At 42.9% G+C, this 21995-nt stretch overlaps 1 protein-coding gene across 1 annotated transcript in view; it reads left to right on the top strand.

The window, feature by feature from the left end:
* Positions 1 to 21995, top strand: part of LOC132388287 (uncharacterized) — a 68582-nt gene that overhangs the window by 15625 nt on the left and 30962 nt on the right. Inside the window, exons 5-10 of the mRNA XM_059960625.1 lie at positions 1333 to 1464; positions 4300 to 4443; positions 7883 to 8056; positions 11477 to 11620; positions 15081 to 15254; positions 18680 to 18823. Coding sequence (XP_059816608.1) covers positions 1333 to 1464; positions 4300 to 4443; positions 7883 to 8056; positions 11477 to 11620; positions 15081 to 15254; positions 18680 to 18823 — 912 coding nt within the window. The remainder of the gene's footprint in view (positions 1 to 1332; positions 1465 to 4299; positions 4444 to 7882; positions 8057 to 11476; positions 11621 to 15080; positions 15255 to 18679; positions 18824 to 21995) is intronic.

The raw sequence follows: 21995 nt of genomic DNA, 5'->3' as shown, positions 1-21995 counted from the left end.
ACATAGAAATCTACAACTCATTACAGGCCCTTTGGCCCACAATGTTGTGCCGATCATGCAATCTATTCTAGAAACTGCCTGGGGTTTTCCAAGTTCATAGCCCTCTATTTTTCGACTCTCTATGTACCTGTCTAAGAGGCTCTTAAAAGACCCTATTGTATCCATCTCCACACACCCACCACTGTTTTTTCAGTTTATTTTATGAATGGTTAGAAGAGCAAAAAAGAGGAAACCAAAGACTCAAAGGAGAGAGACAAAACGTACCATGTTCATCCAGCAGATTACTGCTTAGTAAAATATTCCATTCCATATTGTCAAACAGTAAGATGGCTGATGCAAATAATGTCACTCTTGCTTCTCAACCAAAATGTTTCTCTAAAAGGTGAGGCAATTGCTACTATAGTGCTGGAAAATTCACTGACGGATCACGTGCACACTCAGTGGCCACTTCCACTGCCTTGCTGCAATGAATTCCATGGATTGATCACCCATTGACTGGAAGAATAGATCTTCCTTTCCTTTCTTCTAAAGGGTTACTTTTCTGTTCTATTCCGACATACACAAAATGCATGAGGCTATTCTTTTGTGACAACACTCAATTGAAGAGAGTGCATTCCCTGTGAAGAATAAACCTGTATTCATCACTTTTTGTTGGCTTTTCCATTCTTGGGCATTGCTCTTTCCAGAACAGACGGTGGTGCAACCAGTTAGGGTGCTGTCCACTGTGCGTCTACAGAAGTTTGTCAAAGTGTCAGGTGACGTGCCGAATTTGCGCAAGTTTCAAATAATATAGGGATGCTCTTGTGCTGTCTTTGTTGTTACGGTTCTGTGTTGGTCCCAGGGCCAATCCTCTGAAATTGAAATGCCAAAGATTTTGGACTTATGGAACACCTCCAATCTCTTAAAGGCTACTTATCAATGTGTGAATTGCAGGGAAATCTGAAGCTGGTAGGACCGTAAGAGATAGGAGCAGAGTTGTGCAGTGTGGTCCATCAGGTCTGCTCAGTCAGTCCATCATGGCTGGTTTAATATTCAGTCTCAACCCCATTCACCTGCTTCTCCCCGTTACCTTTGATGTTGTTAGTAATCAAGAGCCAACTCTTCTGACAGCAGTAAAAAGACAACATGGCCTGGATGTGGAGGGGGTATTTGCTGGTTGCTGTTTTGTTGTGGTAGTGCAGCTTGTAGATGTCCTGAATGGTGGGATGGGCTTCATTCTCAGTCCTTGATACTTCTGTTTTCTTGGTATATTTCGCTGTACATCTCTTCTTTAATATGGATTTGCATTGATAGTGCAAAAGACTGATAAAATCCTGGCTTGTTCCTCAAAAGCTCAACCGCTTAAACCTTCAAGAAGCAGTGCAGTAGAAGAAAGTCCAGTTCGGCACCGCAGGCGTCCTCGACGTCGTCGAAGAAGACCCACATTGCCTGAATACATAAAGAGCCACATTCTCATATTTGCAGGTTAGTAAAATAAAAGTAGTTTCAAAGGAAACAGTGAATGTTTTGTTGACTATTACAACAGAATATTGTTCGATTAAATGCTCAGTGAATTGAGACCGTTCAGAGTGAGCCTGTTTATTTACTGATCTGTTGTACCTGAGTCACCATTAGGATTGTTTGAAAGTGAAGATGGTCAAACAGATAGTCTGAATACAGAGTCTCAGAGTGACATAGCACAGAAACTGGCTATTCATTCTAACTTGTCCATGCCAGCTAATGCTAATACCCTGTTTTGGCAAGTGTTCCTCAGCACCTTTCTTATCTATTCACTTAGCCAAATGTCCCTAATATGTCTTTGTTGTACTTGTATCAATTCAGCTTAGCTCTATTAATATATCTTCACCTTCCACATGCAGAAGCTGCAACCAGGTCCCTTTTAATTGTTTCCACCCCTCACCTTCAACTGATGCTGTCCAGTTTTTATGAAGCTTGCCCTGAGAGAGGGTGGTGATGGGGTAGCGATGTTTGCAGTCAGACGATTAATACCACTTACTGTTCTGAATACCTCTATTAGAATATCATTCATTTTTCTGCCTCCAAGGAGTTGGTGCTTATCCTGCACAACCACTCCCTGTAAATCAGGCCCTGGAGTTTGTTTGCAATATCTGCAATTGAATAAAACCATGTGACCAAAACTATGGTATGGCCTCAACAACATCCAGTACTATTGGACATTATGATCCATTACCGAAATTCATTGATCTGGCTCTTTACCTCTGACGCCCCTTTCAGTGAAATATTTACCTGGACTCTTAGGTCTCCCTCTTCCACAACATTCTGCAGGGCCCGTCCTTCACTATGAAATTGCCATCTTGATTCGACCTACCAAATGCAACTTGTTGTATCCCGATGCTTTTGCGATCCAAACGTCAAGAATGAGGCATAAACATATTGCTTGAGTTTGTTTTCTGAAATGTAAGACCAATGAAGAGGTGCTCAAATACTGAAATGAAAGAGACAAGAAAATTAATGTAATCTCCTGGAGGAGAATACTGATAACAAAGGTATCTATTCTCGCCGTTGTGAACATCCTTTGCTCAAAAATCTGGCTGACTGGTGCTACTGATGCTACTGTACACACAGATTGGCCATTTTGTTTGTTACACCTGTCCACCTGCTCATGAATGTAAATATCTAATCAGCCAGTCTGATGGCAGCAAATCAACACATCAAGCATGCAGACGTGGTCAAGAGGATCATTTGCTCAAACCAAAGTGGATGAGCTATAGTGGAAGACCACACATGCACCTAATAAATTGGACACTTCATGTGGATGGTTAAGGTTGACATCATCGCCTGAGGGGCCTGTTTCTCTTCCTTGCTGAGACAGAAAAGTCTGTAGACATGTATTGAATAATTATTTCACGGTCACTTTGCTATGTTCTTCTGCAAATTATCAGCAATGCTGATGTTACTATGCTGTTTATACAGACAGCTCGAATGTTGAAAAACCCATTCCCGCCACTTCTAAAGTTACCAGTATTGATGGGGATGCAGTGAACACAGGTGTGTTAAGGTCACTAAACACTGCAGAGCAGGAACGGATCCTTTGGCTCAACAAGTCTATGCTGAAGCATTATTCTGCCTCTCCCCACTGACCCTCACCACCAGACCATCCATGTACTTATCCAACCTTCTATTACCTGCTCGAATCAAACCCGCATCATCACTTCCTCTGGCGGCTCGTTCCACACTTTCATCACCATCCACATACATTCCCTGAAACATACAATAGTAACTACAGAGTGAGGCTTCCTAAGAACCAGTAAACGGAGAGATGCAAGTGACGGGCACCAAGACATATGAGCAGAATTTGGCCTTGTAGTCCATTCAATTTGCTGCGCCATTCCATGTTTGCTGATCTATTGTCCTGCTCAACCCCATTCTCTCGCATTGTCCCTGTAACGTTTGATACTCTTTTCTTAGACAGAATCTACCAACCCCTGCTTGAATGAACCCAGTGACTTGGCCTCCATAGATAGTTTTATCAAATCCAAGATAGAACACAATTTGACTGGTAAAAGAATCATTTTCTCTTTTCCAAAGAGATATCTTTCTATTCTGACTAACACACAAAATTCATGAGGCCGCTCTTTTGTGACAACACTCAATAGAGGAGAGGGCTTTGCCTGTGATGAAAAAGCTTGTATCCATTGCGGTTTTTTGGCTTTTCCTCGCTTGGGCATTGACGTTTCCAAAAGAGCCCGTGATGCAACCAGTTAGGATACTGTCCACTGAGCATCTGCAGGAGTTTGTCAAAGTGTCGGGTGACAATGCCAAATTTGCGCAAGATTCAAATGACGTAGGGATGTTCTTTTGCCATTTTTTTTTCTGACTGTTCCGTACTTGGACCAAGGACCAATGCTCTGAGATTGTCATGCTAAAGATTTTGAACTTATCGACTGCACCACCTCCAATCCTTAAAGGCGAGTGGTTAAGGTGTGAATTGCAGGGAAATCTGCAGCTGGTAGGGCGATTATGACATAGGAGCAGAACTTTGCCTTTTAGTCCATGGGGTCTGCTCAGTCATTCTGCCTGGCTAATTTACTATCCCTCTCGGCCCCATTCTCCTGCCGTCTACCCAAAACCTTTGATGTCCTTACTGATCAGGAACGAACCCTCCTGTCATCAGGGAGAAGAGAACATGGCCTGGATGTGGAGGGGTATTGATGATGGTTGCTGTTGTGTTCACATTCTTTGCAGATGTACTCAATGGTCGGAAGGGCCTTCTCAGTGTTTGCCACTTTTGTTTTCTTGGTGAATTCTCTCCTTTAGTTTGGATTTGCATTGTTACAGGGGCTGATACAAGTGAAATGGGTGGAGACTCCAATCAACCGCAGTCTGCCAGCGCGTCGTCTGAGCAACGAATTCAGAGCTCAAATTTCAGTCCCGATCAATTGATTGACGATTTGCTTGTCGGTCCATGCAAACTGCTTTCTGGTATGTTCTCAGTGTTAACTTGACCCATTCAGTATTATGCATGTTAGCAGAATGAAAGTGGTTTCAAAGGAAACAGTTGAGGACAATGTCAATTATTGCAACAGAATGTTGTTCAATATAATGCTCAGTGAAATGTTGCTGTTCAGGGTCAGCATGTTTATTTAATGGTCAGTTGTATTGGAGTAACCCTTGGGGTTGTTTGAAAATGTACACAGCCATATAGATGAAAGGGAATGCAGAGTCATGGAGTAGTATAGCACAGAAACAGAGGGTTCATTCTAACTTGTCCACGCCAACCAAGGTGCCCTCCTACACTAATGCCATGTTTGGCATATTACCACTCTGCAATATTCTTATCGAAACACAAATCCAGATATCCCTACAATCTGCTTTTTGAACTTGTCTTGTATTCAACTCAACTTCGCACCATCTGCGTCTACACCACACTCCATGTGCAGAGCTCCACCTCTGTCCCTTTTAAATGTTGTCACTCTCTCACCTTGAACCTGTGCTCTCCAGTTTATTAGAGGTGTGCACTTGAAAGGGGTGATGTTGGGGGAGGGAAGTGTGCATTCACTGCTATAATACCCATTCTGATTTTGAATCCCCCAAATAGCTCTCCTTTCAATTTCGTACTCACTGGGGAGTGAACTCCAAACCTGCATGACCTCTCACTGTATGTCAGACCCCAGAATTTCTTTGCACTGTTTGCAGTTGAATGACATCTTTCCTGTGAGGAAAACTGTACACAGTACTCAATGTATGGCCACACCAACATCCTGAGGTATGGGAACATTACGTTCCATCACCGAAATTCAGTGACCTGACTGATACAGATCGGTGTGTCAAGTGCCACTGTCAGCATCCGGTTGATCTGAGACATCACATTACTCCAGATGTTTACTTGTTATGCCTCTTGCAGTGAACTGTTTATCTCTACTGTTGTCTTCCTGTTCCACAACACACTGCAGGACCTACCCTTTACGATGGAAGTGCAATACTCCTCACCTAAATGGATTGAATGCCACTGACAATCTGCAAACCACAGAACGAGTTGATCTAAATGCCCCCATATTTTTTGACAACTTTCTTCACTGTTTACCAGAGCACCTAATTTGTTATCATCTGCAAACTTACTAAGCGCAACGGATGCATTTTCTTCAAAATTGTTTGTATGAATAGTGTTGTATCCTGATGCTTTTGGCAATCCTAAAGTCAAGATTGAGGCATAAAAGTTGTTTAAATATAGAAATCTACAGCACATTACAGGCCCTTCGACCCACAATGTTGTCGATCATGCAATCTACACTAGAAACAGCCCAGAATTTCCCAAGTGTCTAGCCCTCTATTTTCCGACGCTCTACGTACCTGTCTAAGAGACTCTTAAAAGAGCCCATTGGATCCATCTTCATGCACCTACCACTGTTGTTTTAGTTTATTGAGGGTAAGAAGAGCAAAAAAGAGGTAACCAAAGACTCAAAGGACAGAGAGAGAGAGACAAAAAAGTACCATGTTCCTCCAGCAGATTACTGCTTAGTAAAAAACATTCATTACATTTTATCAACCAATAAGAAGGCTGATTCAATTAATTTCACTCTTATTTCTGAACCAAAAAGTCTCCATAAAAGTTGGGGCAATTGCCATTGTAATGCTGGAAAATTCACTGATGGATCACGTGTACACTCAGTGGCCACATGCAAATGCTCATTACTGTAGGTATCTAATCAGCCAATCACGTGGCAGGAACTCAATGCATAAAACATGCAGACATGGTCAAGAGGGTCATTTGCTCAAACCAAAGTGGGTGAGCTACAGTGGAAGGCCACACAGGTAGCTGATCAGTTAGACAATGTATGTGGACGGTTGATGTCGACATAATCGGCTGAGGGGCCTGTTTCTCTGCAGCATATCTCTTCCTTAATGAGAGAGAATACTTTTCAGACAGGTAATGACCAACTGCAGTTCACAGATCACATCGCTTCGTCTTCCTGAAACAAATCATCATCTAATCCTCATGTTACTATGCTGTTCATGCTGACAGTTTGTGATGAATAACCCATTCCTGCCACGTGGAAAGGTGCCAATAGTGATGGGGATCCAGTGACTTCGGTCATGTTACACGGTTGTGTTAAAGTGGCTGAACACGGCAGAGCAGAAGTGGGTCCTTTGGCCCATCAAGTCCATGCTAGAAACGTATTCTGCCTCAGCCCACCAAACTACACCTCCAGAGCGATCCCATCCATGTACTTATCGAAGTTTCTATTAACTGTTCAATCCCAACCCGTAGCATCACTTTCCCTGGCGGCTCGTTCCGCACTCTCATCATCTTTGGCATGAAGAAGTTCCCCCACATGTTCCCCTGAAACAGTTCATCAGTAGTAACTGCAGGGTAAAGCTTCTTGAGAACCGATAACGCGTGAACAAGGAGGTGATGGGAAATAAGACACACGAGCAGAATTAGGCCATTCGGCCCTTCGATTTTGATATACCATTCCATCTTTGCTGATTGATTTTCCAGCTCATCCCCTTCCTCTTGCGTTCTCCCTGTTATGCTTGTTAATCTTACTGATCCAGAACCTATCAAGCGCTGTTGAAATGTTCCCAGTGACCTGGCCTCCACAGCCTTCCTCCAATAAATTCCATGGATCGGTCACCCATTGACTGAAAAAAAATCTTCTTTTCCTTTCTTCTGAAGGGTTATTTTTCTATTCTATTCCTACACACACAAAGTTCATGAGGCCGCTCTTTTGTGGCAACACTCAATCGAGGAGAGTTGATGAAAAGGCCTGTATCCATCATTTTTTGTGGCTTTTCCATTCCCGGGCATTGGTCTTTCCAGAACAGTCGGTTGTACAACCAGTTAGAGTGCTGTCCACTGTTCGTCTACAGAAGTTTGTCGAAGTGTCAGGTGACACGTCAATTTTGCGCAAGTTTCAAATAATATAGGGATGCTCTTGTGCTGTCTTTGTTATTACAGTTAAGTGTTGCACCCAGGACCTGTCCTCTGAAATTGTAATGCCAAAGATTTTGAACTTACCGACCACCTCCACCTCCAATCGCTTAAAGGCTACTGATCAATGTGTGGATTACAGGGAGATCTGCAGCTGGTGGGACCATAAGACATAGGAGCAGAATTGCACAGTGTGGTCCATCAGGTCTGCTCAGTCAGACCATCATGGCTGATTTAATATTCCCTCTCATTCCCATTCTTCTGCTTCTCCCCGTAACGTTTGATGTTGTTACTAATCAAGAACCAACACTTCTGACATCAGTGATAAAACAGCATGGTCTGGATGAGGAGGGGGTATTTGCTGGATGCTGTTTTGTTCTGGTAGTATACCTTGTAGATATACTCAATGGTTGTGGGAATGGCTTTCTTTCTCAGTGATTCTCAGTCTCTGTACTTCTCTACTTTAATGTGGATCTGCATTGTTAACAGAGCAACAGACTGGCATAATCTTGTTTGGTTCCTCGAAAGAGGACAGCGATCTTGAACAGTCAATTAGCAGTGAAGCAGAAGAAGGTGTAGTTCCGCCCACCAGGCCTCTTCAGTGTCGTACAAGAAGACGCAGACTTTCTGAAGACGGTTTGATGCTCAGTCGCCAATTTGCAGGTTAGTAAAATGAAAGTAGTTTCAAAGGAAATAGTGAATGCCTTATTGATTATTGCAACAGAGTATTGTACAATTAAATGCTCAGTGAAATTATACCATTCAGAGTGAGTTTGTTTATTCAATGATATGTTGTACCTGAGTAACCATTGGGATTGTTTGAAAGTGAAGGTGGTCAAACAGATAGTCTGAATACAGAGTCTCAGAGTGACATAGCACAGAAACTGGCTATTCATTCTAACTTGTCCATGCCAGCCAATGTACCTTTCTTTGCTGATACCTTGTTTTGGCAAGTGTTTCTCAGCACCTTTCTTATCTATTCACTTAGCCAAATGTCCCTAATATGTCTTTGTTGTACTTGTATCAATTCAGCTTAGCTCTATTAATATATCTTCACCTTCCACATGCAGAAGCTCCAAACAGGTCCCTTTTAATTGTTTCCACCCCTCATCTTCAGCCAATGCTGTCCAGTTTTGAAGAAGCTTGCCCTGAGAGAGGGTGGTGATGGGGTAGCAATGTTTGCAGTCAGACGATTAATACCACTTACTGTTTTGAATACCTCTATTAGGATATCATTCAGTTTTCTGCCTCCAAGGAGTTGGTGCTTATCCTGCACAACCACTCCCTGTAAATCAGGCCCTGGAGTTTGTTTGCAATATCTGCAATTGAATGAAACCATGTGACCAAAACTATGGTATGGCCTCAGCAACATCCAGTACTATTGGACATTATGATCCATCACCGAAATTCATTGATCTGGCTCTTTACCTCTGACGCCCCTTTCAGTGAAATATTTACCTGGACTCTTAGGTCTCCCTCTTACGGCCCACCCTTCACTATGAAATTGCCACCTTGATTCGACCTACCAAATGCAACTTGTTAGATCCTGATGTTTTTGCGATCTAGACGTCAAGAATGAGGCATAAAATGTATTGCTTGAGTTTGTTTTCTGAAGCGTTGTAAGACCAAGGAAGAGGTGCTCAAATACTGAAATGAAAAGGACAGGAGAATTAATGTAATCTCCTGGAGGAGAATACTGATAACAAAGGTATCCATTCTATGTCGATAACCAATAGGATGGCAGATTCAAGAAATATGATATTTCCTATGATCAAAGTTTCCAGAAAAAGCAAAGGCAACTGAAAAATTCACTGAACAACCACGTGGACACACAGTGGCCACTTAATTAGTTACACCTGTCCATGTGCTCATTAATGTAGATATCTAATCTGCCTATCACATGGCAGCAACTCAATGCATAAAACATGTAGACATAATCAAGAGTTTCATTTGCTCAAACCAAAGTGGATGAGCTGCAGCGGAAGGCCACACATGCACCTGATAAGTTAGACACTGTATGTGGATGGTTGATGTCCACGTGATGGTCTGAGGGGGCTGTTCCTCTAAGAATAAGACACAAAGCTTACTGCTTAAGTATGTTCTCTTAAATTTTATATGACCAATGAAGAGCTGTCCAAACAGTCAAACAAAAGAGCCAAACAAAAGTAACGTGATCTTCTCTGAGCAGAAGACTGAGAGCAAAAATATCGTTCCTATATGGTTAACTATTAAGATGGCAGATTCAAGTAATATGATACTTGCTACTGCACAAAGTTTCCAGAAAAAAAACACAAAGGCAACTACATTCTTAATTGCTGGAAAATCCACTGAACAGTAACTTGCACACACATTGGCCACTTTGTTGCACCTGTTCACCAGCTCATGAATGTAAATATCCAATCAGCCAGTCTGATGGCAGCAAATCAACACATCAAGCATGCAGACGTGGTCAAGAGGATCATTTGCTCAAACCAAAGTGGATGAGCTATAGTGGAAGACCACACATGCACCTAATAAATTGGACACTTCATGTGGATGGTTAAGGTTGACATCATCGCCTGAGGGGCCTGTTTCTCTTCCTTGCTGAGACAGAAAAGTCTGTAGACATGTATTGAATAATTATTTCACAGGTCACTTTGCTATGTTCTTCTGCAAATTATCAGCAATCCTGATGTTACTATGCTGTTTATACAGACAGCTCGAATGTTGAAGAAAGGCCCATTCCCGCCACTTCTAAAGTTGCCAGTATTGACAGGGATCCAGTGAACTCAGGAGTGACAGTGAACACAGGTGTGTTAAGGTCACTAAACACTGCAGGAACAGGAACGGATCCTTTGGCCCATCAAGTCTATGCTGAATTATTATTCTGCCTCGCCCCACTGACCCTCACCACCAGGCCATCCATGTACTTATCCAATCTTCTATTACCTGCTCGAATCAAACCCGCATCATCACTTCCTCTGGCGGCTCGTTCCACACTTTCATCACCATCCACATGCATTCCCTGAAACATACAATAGGTAGTAACTACAGAGTGAGGCGTCCTAAGAACCAGTAAACGGAGAGATGCAAGTGACGGGCGCCAAGACATATGAGCAGAATTTGGCCTTGTAGTCCATTGAATTTGCTGCGCCATTCCATGTTTGCTGATCTATTGTCCTGCTCAACCCCATTCTCTCGCGTTGTCCCTGTAACGTTTGATACTCTTTCTTAGACAGAATCTACCAACCCCTGCTTGAATGAACCCAGTGACTTGGCCTCCATAGATAGTTTTATCAAATCCAAGATTGAACACAATTTGACTGGAAAAAGAATCAATTTCTCTTTTCTAAAGAGATATCTTTCTATTCTGACTAACGCACAAAATTCATGAGGCCGCTCTTTTGTGACAACACTCAATAGAGGAGAGGGCTTTGCCTGTGATGAAAAAGCTTGTATCCATTGCGGTTTTTTGGCTTTTCCTCGCTTGGGCATTGACGTTTCCAAAACAGCCCGTGATGCAACCAGTTAGGATACTGTCCACTGAGCATCTGCAGGAGTTTGTCGAAGTGTCGGGTGACAATGCCAAATTTGCGCAAGATTCAAATGACGTAGGGATGTTCTTTTGCCATTTTTTTCCTGACTGTTCCGTACTTGGACCAAGGACCAATGCTCTGAGATTGTCATGCTAAAGATTTTGAACTTATCGACTGCACCACCACCAATCCTTTAAGGCGAGTGATTAAGGTGTGAATTGCAGGGAAATCTGCAGCTGGTAGGGCGATTATGACATAGGAGCAGAACTTTGCCTTTTAGTCCATGGGGTCTGCTCAGTCATTCTGCCTGGCTAATTTACTATCCCTCTCGGCCCCATTCTCCTGCCGTCTACCCAAAACCTTTGATGTCCTTACTGATCAGGAACGAACCCTCCTGTCATCAGGGAGAAGAGAACATGGCCTGGATGTGGAGGGGTATTGATGATGGTTGCTGTTGTGTTCACATTCTTTGCAGATGTACTCAATGGTCGGAAGGGCCTTCTCAGTGTTTGCCACTTTTGTTTTCTTGGTGAATTCTCTCCTTTAGTTTGGATTTGCATTGTTACAGGGGCTGATACAAGTGAAATGGGTGGAGACTCCAATCAACCGCAGTCTGCCAGCGCGTCGTCTGAGCAACGAATTCAGAGCTCAATTTTCAGTCCCGATCAATTGATTGACGATTTGCTTGTCGGTCCATGCAAACTGCTTTCTGGTATGTTCTCAGTGTTAACTTGACCCATTCAGTATTATGCATGTTAGCAGAATGAAAGTGGTTTCAAAGGAAACAGTTGAGGACAATGTCAATTATTGCAACAGAATGTTGTTCAATATAATGCTCAGTGAAATGTTGCTGTTCAGGGTCAGCATGTTTATTTAATGGTCAGTTGTATTGGAGTAACCCTTGGGGTTGTTTGAAAATGTACACAGCCATATAGATGAAAGGGAATGCAGAGTCATGGAGTAGTATAGCACAGAAACAGAGGATTCATTCTAACTTGTCCACGCCAACCAAGGTGCCCTCCTACACTAATGCCATGTTTGGCATATTACCACTCTGCAATATTCTTATCGAAACACAAATCCAGATATCCCTACAATCTGCTTTTTGAACTTGTCTTGTATTCAACTCAACTTCGCACCATCTGCGTCTACACCACACTCCATGTGCAGAGCTCCACCTCTGTCCCTTTTAAATGTTGTCACTCTCTCACCTTGAACCTGTGCTCTCCAGTTTATTAGAGGTGTGCACTTGAAAGGGGTGATGATGGGGGAGGGAAGTGTGCATTCACTGCTATAATACCCATTCTGATTTTGAATCCCCCAAATAGCTCTCCTTTCAATTTCGTACTCACTGGGGAGTGAACTCCAAACCTGCATGACCTCTCACTGTATGTCAGACCCCAGAATTTCTTTGCACTGTTTGCAGTTGAATGACATCTTTCCTGTGAGGAAAACTGTACACAGTACTCAATGTATGGCCACACCAACATCCTGAGGTATGGGAACATTATGTTCCATCACCGAAATTCAGTGACCTGACTGATACAGATCGGTGTGTCAAATGCCACTGTCAGCATCCGGTTGATCTGAGACATCACATTACTCCAGATGTTTCCCTGTTATGCCTCTTGCAGTGAACTGTTTATCTCTACTGTTGTCTTCCTGTTCCACAACACTCTGCAGGACCTACCCTTTACGATGGAAGTGCATTACTCCTCACCTAAATGGATTGAATGCCACTGACAATCTGCAAACCACAGAACGAGTTGATCCAAATGCCCCCATAATTTTTGCCAACTTTCTTCACTGTTTACCAGAGCACCTAATTTGTAATCATCTGCAAACTTACTAAGCGCAACGGATGCATTTTCTTCAAAATTGTTTGTATGAATAGTGTTGTATCCTGATGCTTTTGGCAATCCTAAAGTCAAGATTGAGGCATAAAAGTTGTTTAAATATAGAAATCTACAGCACATTACAGGCCCTTCGACCCACAATGTTGTCGGTCATGCAATCTACACTAGAAACAGCCCAGAATTTCCCAAGTGTCTAGCCCTCTATTTTCCGACGCTCTATGTACCTGTCTAAGAGACTCTTAAAAGAGCCCATTGGATCCATCTTCATGCACCTACCACTGTTGTTTTAGTTTATTGAGGGTAAGAAGAGCAAAAAAGAGGTAACCAAAGACTCAAAGGACAGAGAGAGAGAGACAAAAAAGTACCATGTTCCTCCAGCAGATTACTGCTTAGTAAAAAACATTCATTACATTTTATCAACCAATAAGAAGGCTGATTCAATTAATTTCACTCTTATTTCTGAACCAAAAAGTCTCCGTAAAAGTTGGGGCAATTGCCATTGTAATGCTGGAAAATTCACTGATGGATCACGTGTACACTCAGTGGCCACATGCAAATGCTCATTACTGTAGGTATCTAATCAGCCAATCACGTGGCAGGAACTCAATGCATAAAACATGCAGACATGGTCAAGAGGGTCATTTGCTCAAACCAAAGTGGGTGAGCTACAGTGGAAGGCCACACAGGTAGCTGATCAATTAGACAATGTATGTGGACGGTTGATGTCGACATAATCGGCTGAGTGGCCTGTTTCTCTGCAGCATATCTCTTCCTTAATGAGAGAGAATACTTTTCAGACAGGTAATGACCAACTGCAGTTCACAGATCACATCGCTTCGTCTTCCTGAAACAAATCATCATCTAATCCTCATGTTACTATGCTGTTCATGCTGACAGTTTGAGTGATGAATAACCCATTCCTGCCACGTGGAAAGGTGCCAATAGTGATGGGGATCCAGTGACTTCGGTCATGTTACACGGTTGTGTTAAAGTGGCTGAACACGGCAGAGCAGAAGTGGGTCCTTTGGCCCATCAAGTCCATGCTAGAAACGTATTCTGCCTCAGCCCACAAAACTACACCTCCAGAGCGATCCCATCCATGTACTTATCGAAGTTTCTATTAACTGTTCAATCCCAACCCGTAGCATCACTTTCCCTGGCGGCTCGTTCCGCACTCTCATCATCTTTGGCATGAAGAAGTTCCCCCACATGTTCCCCTGAAACAGTTCATCAGTAGTAACTGCAGGGTAAAGCTTCTTGAGAACCGATAACGCGTGAACAAGGAGGTGATGGGAAATAAGACACACGAGCAGAATTAGGCCATTCGGCCCTTCGATTTTGATATACCATTCCATCTTTGCTGATTGATTTTCCAGCTCATCCCGTTCCTCTTGCGTTCTCCCTGTTATGCTTGTTAATCTTACTGATCCAGAACCTATCAAGCGCTGTTGAAATGTTCCCAGTGACCTGGCCTCCACAGCCTTCCTCCAATGAATTCCATGGATCGGTCACCCATTGACTGAAAAAAAATCTTCTTTTCCTTTCTTCTGAAGGGTTATTTTTCTATTCTATTCCTACACACACAAAGTTCATGAGGCCGCTCTTTTGTGGCAACACTCAATCGAGGAGAGTTGATGAAAAGGCCTGTATCCATCATTTTTTTTTGGCTTTTCCATTCCCGGGCATTGGTCTTTCCAGAACAGACGGTGGTGAGGCCAGTTAGAGTGCTGTCCACTGTTCGTCTACAGACGTTTGTCGAAGTGTCAGGTGAAGTGCCGAATTTGCGAAAGTTTCAAATAATATAGGGATGCTCTTGTGCTGTCTTTGTTATTACGGTTCTGTGTTGCACCCAGGACCTGTCCTCTGAAGTTGTAATGCCAAAGATTTTGAACTTATCGACCACATCCACCTCCAGTCGCTTAAAGGCTACTGATCAATGTGTGGATTACAGGGAGATCTGCAGCTGGTGGGACCATAAGACATAGGAGCAGAATTGCACAGTGTGGTCCATCAGGTCTGCTCAGTCAGACCATCATGGCTGATTTAATATTCCCTCTCATTCCCATTCTTCTGCTTCTCCCCGTAACGTTTGATGTTGTTACTAATCAAGAACCAACACTTCTGACATCAGTGATAAAATAGCATGGTCTGCATGTGGAGGGGGTATTTGCTGGATGCTGTTTTGTTCTGGTAGTATACCTTGTAGATATACTCAATGGTTGTGGGAATGGCTTTCTTTCTCAGTGATTGCCACTTTTTTTCTTGAAATATGTCTCTGTACTTCTCTACTTTAATGTGGATCTGCATTGTTAACAGTGCAACAGACTGGCATAATCTTGTTTGGTTCCTCGAAAGAGGACAGCGATCTTGAACAGTCAATTAGCAGTGAAGCAGAAGAAGGTGTAGTTCCGCCCACCAGGCCTCTTCAGTGTCGTACAAGAAGACGCAGACTTTCTGAAGACGGTTTGGTACTCAGTCGCCAATTTGCAGGTTAGTAAAATGAAAGTAGTTTCAAAGGAAATAGTGAATGCCTTATTGATTATTGCAACAGAGTATTGTACAATTAAATGCTCAGTGAAATTATACCATTCAGAGTGAGTTTGTTTATTCAATGATATGTTGTACCTGAGTAACCATTGGGATTGTTTGAAAGTGAAGGTAGTCAAACAGATAGAGTGGGAATACAGAGTCACAGAGTAACATAGCACAGAAACTGGCAATTCATTCTAACTTGTCCATGCCAGCTAATGCTAATACCTTGTTTTGGCAAGTGTTCCTCAGCACCTTTCTTATCTATTCACGTAGCCAAATGTCCCTAATATGTCTTTGTTGTACTTGTATCAATTCAGCTTAGCTCTATTAATATATCTTCACCTTCCACATGCAGAAGCTCCGAACAGGTCCCTTTTAATTGTTTCCACCCCTCATCTTCAGCCGATGCTGTCCAGTTTTGAAGAAGCTTGCCCTGAGAGAGGGTGGTGATGGGGTAGCGATGTTTGCAGTCAGACGATTAATACCACTTACTGTTCTGAATACCTCTATTAGGATATCATTCAGTTTTCTGCCCTCCAAGGAGTTGGTGCTTATCCTGCACAACCACTCCCTGTAAATCAGGCCCTGGAGTTTGTTTGCAATATCTGCAATTGAATGAAACCATGTGACCAAAACTATGGTATGGCCTCAGCAACATCCAGTACTATTGGACATTATGATCCATCACCGAAATTCATTGATCTGGCTCTTTACCTCTGACTCCCCTTTCAGTGAAATATTTACCTGGACTCTTAGGTCTCCCTCTTCCACAACACTCTGCAGGGCCCGTCCTTCACTATGAAATTGCCACCTTGATTCGACCTACCAAATGCAACTTGTTGGATCCCGATGCTTTTGCGATCTAGACGTCAAGAATGAGGCATAAAATGTATTGCTTGAGTTTGTTTTCTGAAGCGTTGTAAGACCAAAGAAGAGGTGCTCAAATACTGAAATGAAAAGGACAGGAGAATTAATGTAATTTCCTGGAGGAGAATACTGAGAACAAAAGTATCCATTCTATGTCGATAACCAATATGATGCCAGATTCAAGAAATATGATATTTCCTATGATCAAAGTTTCCAGAAAAAGCAAAGGCAACTGAAAAATTCATTGAACAACCACGTGGACACACAGTGGCCACTTAATTAGTTACACCTGTCCATGTGCTCATTAATGTAGATATCTAATCTGCCTATCACATGGCAGCAACTCAATGCATAAAACATGTAGACATAATCAAGAGTTTCATTTGCTCAAACCAAAGTGGATGAGCTGCAGCGGAAGGCCACACGTGCACCTAATAAGTTAGACACTGTATGTGGATGGTTGATGTCCACGTGATGGTCTGAGGGGGCTGTTCCTCTAAGAATAAGACACAAAGCTTACTGCTTAAGTATGTTCTCTTAAATTTTATATGACCAATGAAGAGCTGTCCAAACAGTCAAACAAAAGAGCCAAACAAAAGTAACGTGATCTTCTCTGAGCAGAAGACTGAGAGCAAAAATATCGTTCCTATATGGTTAACTATTAAGATGGCAGATTCAAGTAATATGATACTTGCTACTGCACAAAGTTTCCAGAAAAAAAACACAAAGGCAACTACATTCTTAATTGCTGGAAAATCCACTGAACAGTAACTTGCACACACATTGGCCACTTTGTTGCACCTGTTCACCAGCTCATGAATGTAAATATCCAATCAGCCAGTCTGATGGCAGCAAATCAACACATCAAGCATGCAGACGTGGTCAAGAGGATCATTTGCTCAAACCAAAGTGGATGAGCTATAGTGGAAGACCACACATGCACCTAATAAATTGGACACTTCATGTGGATGGTTAAGGTTGACATCATCGCCTGAGGGGCCTGTTTCTCTTCCTTGCTGAGACAGAAAAGTCTGTAGACATGTATTGAATAATTATTTCACAGGTCACTTTGCTATGTTCTTCTGCAAATTATCAGCAATCCTGATGTTACTATGCTGTTTATACAGACAGCTCGAATGTTGAAGAAAGGCCCATTCCCGCCACTTCTAAAGTTGCCAGTATTGACAGGGATCCAGTGAACTCAGGAGTGACAGTGAACACAGGTGTGTTAAGGTCACTAAACACTGCAGGAACAGGAACGGATCCTTTGGCCCATCAAGTCTATGCTGAATTATTATTCTGCCTCGCCCCACTGACCCTCACCACCAGGCCATCCATGTACTTATCCAATCTTCTATTACCTGCTCGAATCAAACCCGCATCATCACTTCCTCTGGCGGCTCGTTCCACACTTTCATCACCATCCACATACATTCCCTGAAACATACAATAGGTAGTAACTACAGAGTGAGGCGTCCTAAGAACCAGTAAACGGAGAGATGCAAGTGACGGGCACCAAGACATATGAGCAGAATTTGGCCTTGTAGTCCATTGAATTTGCTGCGCCATTCCATGTTTGCTGATCTATTGTCCTGCTCAACCCCATTCTCTCGCGTTGTCCCTGTAACGTTTGATACTCTTTCTTAGACAGAATCTACCAACCCCTGCTTGAATGAACCCAGTGACTTGGCCTCCATAGATAGTTTTATCAAATCCAAGATTGAACACAATTTGACTGGAAAAAGGATCAATTTCTCTTTTCTAAAGAGATATCTTTCTATTCTGACTAACGCACAAAATTCATGAGGCCGCTCTTTTGTGACAACACTCAATAGAGGAGAGGGCTTTGCCTGTGATGAAAAAGCTTGTATCCATTGCGGTTTTTTGGCTTTTCCTCGCTTGGGCATTGACGTTTCCAAAACAGCCCGTGATGCAACCAGTTAGGATACTGTCCACTGAGCATCTGCAGGAGTTTGTCGAAGTGTCGGGTGACAATGCCAAATTTGCGCAAGATTCAAATGACGTAGGGATGTTCTTTTGCCATTTTTTTTCTGACTGTTCCGTACTTGGACCAAGGACCAATGCTCTGAGATTGTCATGCTAAAGATTTTGAACTTATCGACTGCACCACCACCAATCCTTAAAGGCGAGTGATTAAGGTGTGAATTGCAGGGAAATCTGCAGCTGGTAGGGCGATTATGACATAGGAGCAGAACTTTGCCTTTTAGTCCATGGGGTCTGCTCAGTCATTCTGCCTGGCTAATTTACTATCCCTCTCGGCCCCATTCTCCTGCCGTCTACCCAAAACCTTTGATGTCCTTACTGATCAGGAACGAACCCTCCTGTCATCAGGGAGAAGAGAACATGGCCTGGATGTGGAGGGGTATTGATGATGGTTGCTGTTGTGTTCACATTCTTTGCAGATGTACTCAATGGTCGGAAGGGCCTTCTCAGTGTTTGCCACTTTTGTTTTCTTGGTGAATTCTCTCCTTTAGTTTGGATTTGCATTGTTACAGGGGCTGATACAAGTGAAATGGGTGGAGACTCCAATCAACCGCAGTCTGCCAGCGCGTCGTCTGAGCAACGAATTCAGAGCTCAATTTTCAGTCCCGATCAATTGATTGACGATTTGCTTGTCGGTCCAAGCAAACTGCTTTCTGGTATGTTCTCAGTGTTAACTTGACCCATTCAGTATTATGCATGTTAGCAGAATGAAAGTGGTTTCAAAGGAAACAGTTGAGGACAATGTCAATTATTGCAACAGAATGTTGTTCAATATAATGCTCAGTGAAATGTTGCTGTTCAGGGTCAGCATGTTTATTTAATGGTCAGTTGTATTGGAGTAACCCTTGGGGTTGTTTGAAAATGTACACAGCCATATAGATGAAAGGGAATGCAGAGTCATGGAGTAGTATAGCACAGAAACAGAGGGTTCATTCTAACTTGTCCACGCCAACCAAGGTGCCCTCCTACACTAATGCCATGTTTGGCATATTACCACTCTGCAATATTCTTATCGAAACACAAATCCAGATATCCCTACAATCTGCTTTTTGAACTTGTCTTGTATTCAACTCAACTTCGCACCATCTGCGTCTACACCACACTCCATGTGCAGAGCTCCACCTCTGTCCCTTTTAAATGTTGTCAATCTCTCACCTTGAACCTGTGCTCTCCAGTTTATTAGAGGTGTGCACTTGAAAGGGGTGATGATGGGGGAGGGAAGTGTGCATTCACTGCTATAATACCCATTCTGATTTTGAATCCCCCAAATATCTCTCCTTTCAATTTCGTACTCACTGGGGAGTGAACTCCAAACCTGCATGACCTCTCACTGTATGTCAGACCCCAGAATTTCTTTGCACTGTTTGCAGTTGAATGACATCTTTCCTGTGAGGAAAACTGTACACAGTACTCAATGTATGGCCACACCAACATCCTGAGGTATGGGAACATTACGTTCCATCACCGAAATTCAGTGACCTGACTGATACAGATCGGTGTGTCAAGTGCCACTGTCAGCATCCGGTTGATCTGAGACATCACATTACTCCAGATGTTTACTTGTTATGCCTCTTGCAGTGAACTGTTTATCTCTACTGTTGTCTTCCTGTTCCACAACACACTGCAGGACCTACCCTTTACGATGGAAGTGCAATACTCCTCACCTAAATGGATTGAATGCCACTGACAATCTGCAAACCACAGAACGAGTTGATCCAAATGCCCCCATAATTTTTGACAACTTTCTTCACTGTTTACCAGAGCACCTAATTTGTTATCATCTGCAAACTTACTAAGCGCAACGGATGCATTTTCTTCAAAATTGTTTGTATGAATAGTGTTGTATCCTGATGCTTTTGGCAATCCTAAAGTCAAGATTGAGGCATAAAAGTTGTTTAAATATAGAAATCTACAGCACATTACAGGCCCTTCGACCCACAATGTTGTCGATCATGCAATCTACACTAGAAACAGCCCAGAATTTCCCAAGTGTCTAGCCCTCTATTTTCCGACGCTCTATGTACCTGTCTAAGAGACTCTTAAAAGAGCCCATTGGATCCATCTTCATGCACCTACCACTGTTGTTTTAGTTTATTGAGGGTAAGAAGAGCAAAAAAGAGGTAACCAAAGACTCAAAGGACAGAGAGAGAGAGACAAAAAAGTACCATGTTCCTCCAGCAGATTACTGCTTAGTAAAAAACATTCATTACATTTTATCAACCAATAAGAAGGCTGATTCAATTAATTTCACTCTTATTTCTGAACCAAAAAGTCTCCATAAAAGTTGGGGTAATTGCCATTGTAATGCTGGAAAATTCACTGATGGATCACGTGTACACTCAGTGGCCACATGCAAAATGCTCATTACTGTAGGTATCTAATCAGCCAATCACGTGGCAGGAACTCAATGCATAAAACATGCAGACATGGTCAAGAGGGTCATTTGCTCAAACCAAAGTGGGTGAGCTACAGTGGAAGGCCACACAGGTAGCTGATCAGTTAGACAATGTATGTGGACGGTTGATGTCGACATAATCGGCTGAGGGGCCTGTTTCTCTGCAGCATATCTCTTCCTTAATGAGAGAGAATACTTTTCAGACAGGTAATGACCAACTGCAGTTCACAGATCACATCGCTTCGTCTTCCTGAAACAAATCATCATCTAATCCTCATGTTACTATGCTGTTCATGCTGACAGTTTGTGATGAATAACCCATTCCTGCCACGTGGAAAGGTGCCAATAGTGATGGGGATCCAGTGACTTCGGTCATGTTACACGGTTGTGTTAAAGTGGCTGAACACGGCAGAGCAGAAGTGGGTCCTTTGGCCCATCAAGTCCATGCTAGAAACGTATTCTGCCTCAGCCCACCAAACTACACCTCCAGAGCGATCCCATCCATGTACTTATCGAAGTTTCTATTAACTGTTCAATCCCAACCCGTAGCATCACTTTCCCTGGCGGCTCGTTCCGCACTCTCATCATCTTTGGCATGAAGAAGTTCCCCCACATGTTCCCCTGAAACAGTTCATCAGTAGTAACTGCAGGGTAAAGCTTCTTGAGAACCGATAACGCGTGAACAAGGAGGTGATGGGAAATAAGACACACGAGCAGAATTAGGCCATTCGGCCCTTCGATTTTGATATACCATTCCATCTTTGCTGATTGATTTTCCAGCTCATCCCCTTCCTCTTGCGTTCTCCCTGTTATGCTTGTTAATCTTACTGATCCAGAACCTATCAAGCGCTGTTGAAATGTTCCCAGTGACCTGGCCTCCACAGCCTTCCTCCAATAAATTCCATGGATCGGTCACCCATTGACTGAAAAAAAATCTTCTTTTCCTTTCTTCTGAAGGGTTATTTTTCTATTCTATTCCTACACACACAAAGTTCATGAGGCCGCTCTTTTGTGGCAACACTCAATCGAGGAGAGTTGATGAAAAGGCCTGTATCCATCATTTTTTGTGGCTTTTCCATTCCCGGGCATTGGTCTTTCCAGAACAGTCGGTTGTACAACCAGTTAGAGTGCTGTCCACTGTTCGTCTACAGAAGTTTGTCGAAGTGTCAGGTGACACGTCAATTTTGCGCAAGTTTCAAATAATATAGGGATGCTCTTGTGCTGTCTTTGTTATTACAGTTAAGTGTTGCACCCAGGACCTGTCCTCTGAAATTGTAATGCCAAAGATTTTGAACTTACCGACCACCTCCACCTCCAATCGCTTAAAGGCTACTGATCAATGTGTGGATTACAGGGAGATCTGCAGCTGGTGGGACCATAAGACATAGGAGCAGAATTGCACAGTGTGGTCCATCAGGTCTGCTCAGTCAGAC

This window comes from Hypanus sabinus, unplaced genomic scaffold (assembly GCF_030144855.1).
Source record: "Hypanus sabinus isolate sHypSab1 unplaced genomic scaffold, sHypSab1.hap1 scaffold_293, whole genome shotgun sequence".
Taxonomy (NCBI): Eukaryota; Metazoa; Chordata; class Chondrichthyes; order Myliobatiformes; family Dasyatidae; genus Hypanus; species Hypanus sabinus.
The sequence above is the reverse complement of the archived record's forward strand: the minus strand, read 5'-3'. Positions and strand labels throughout refer to the sequence as shown.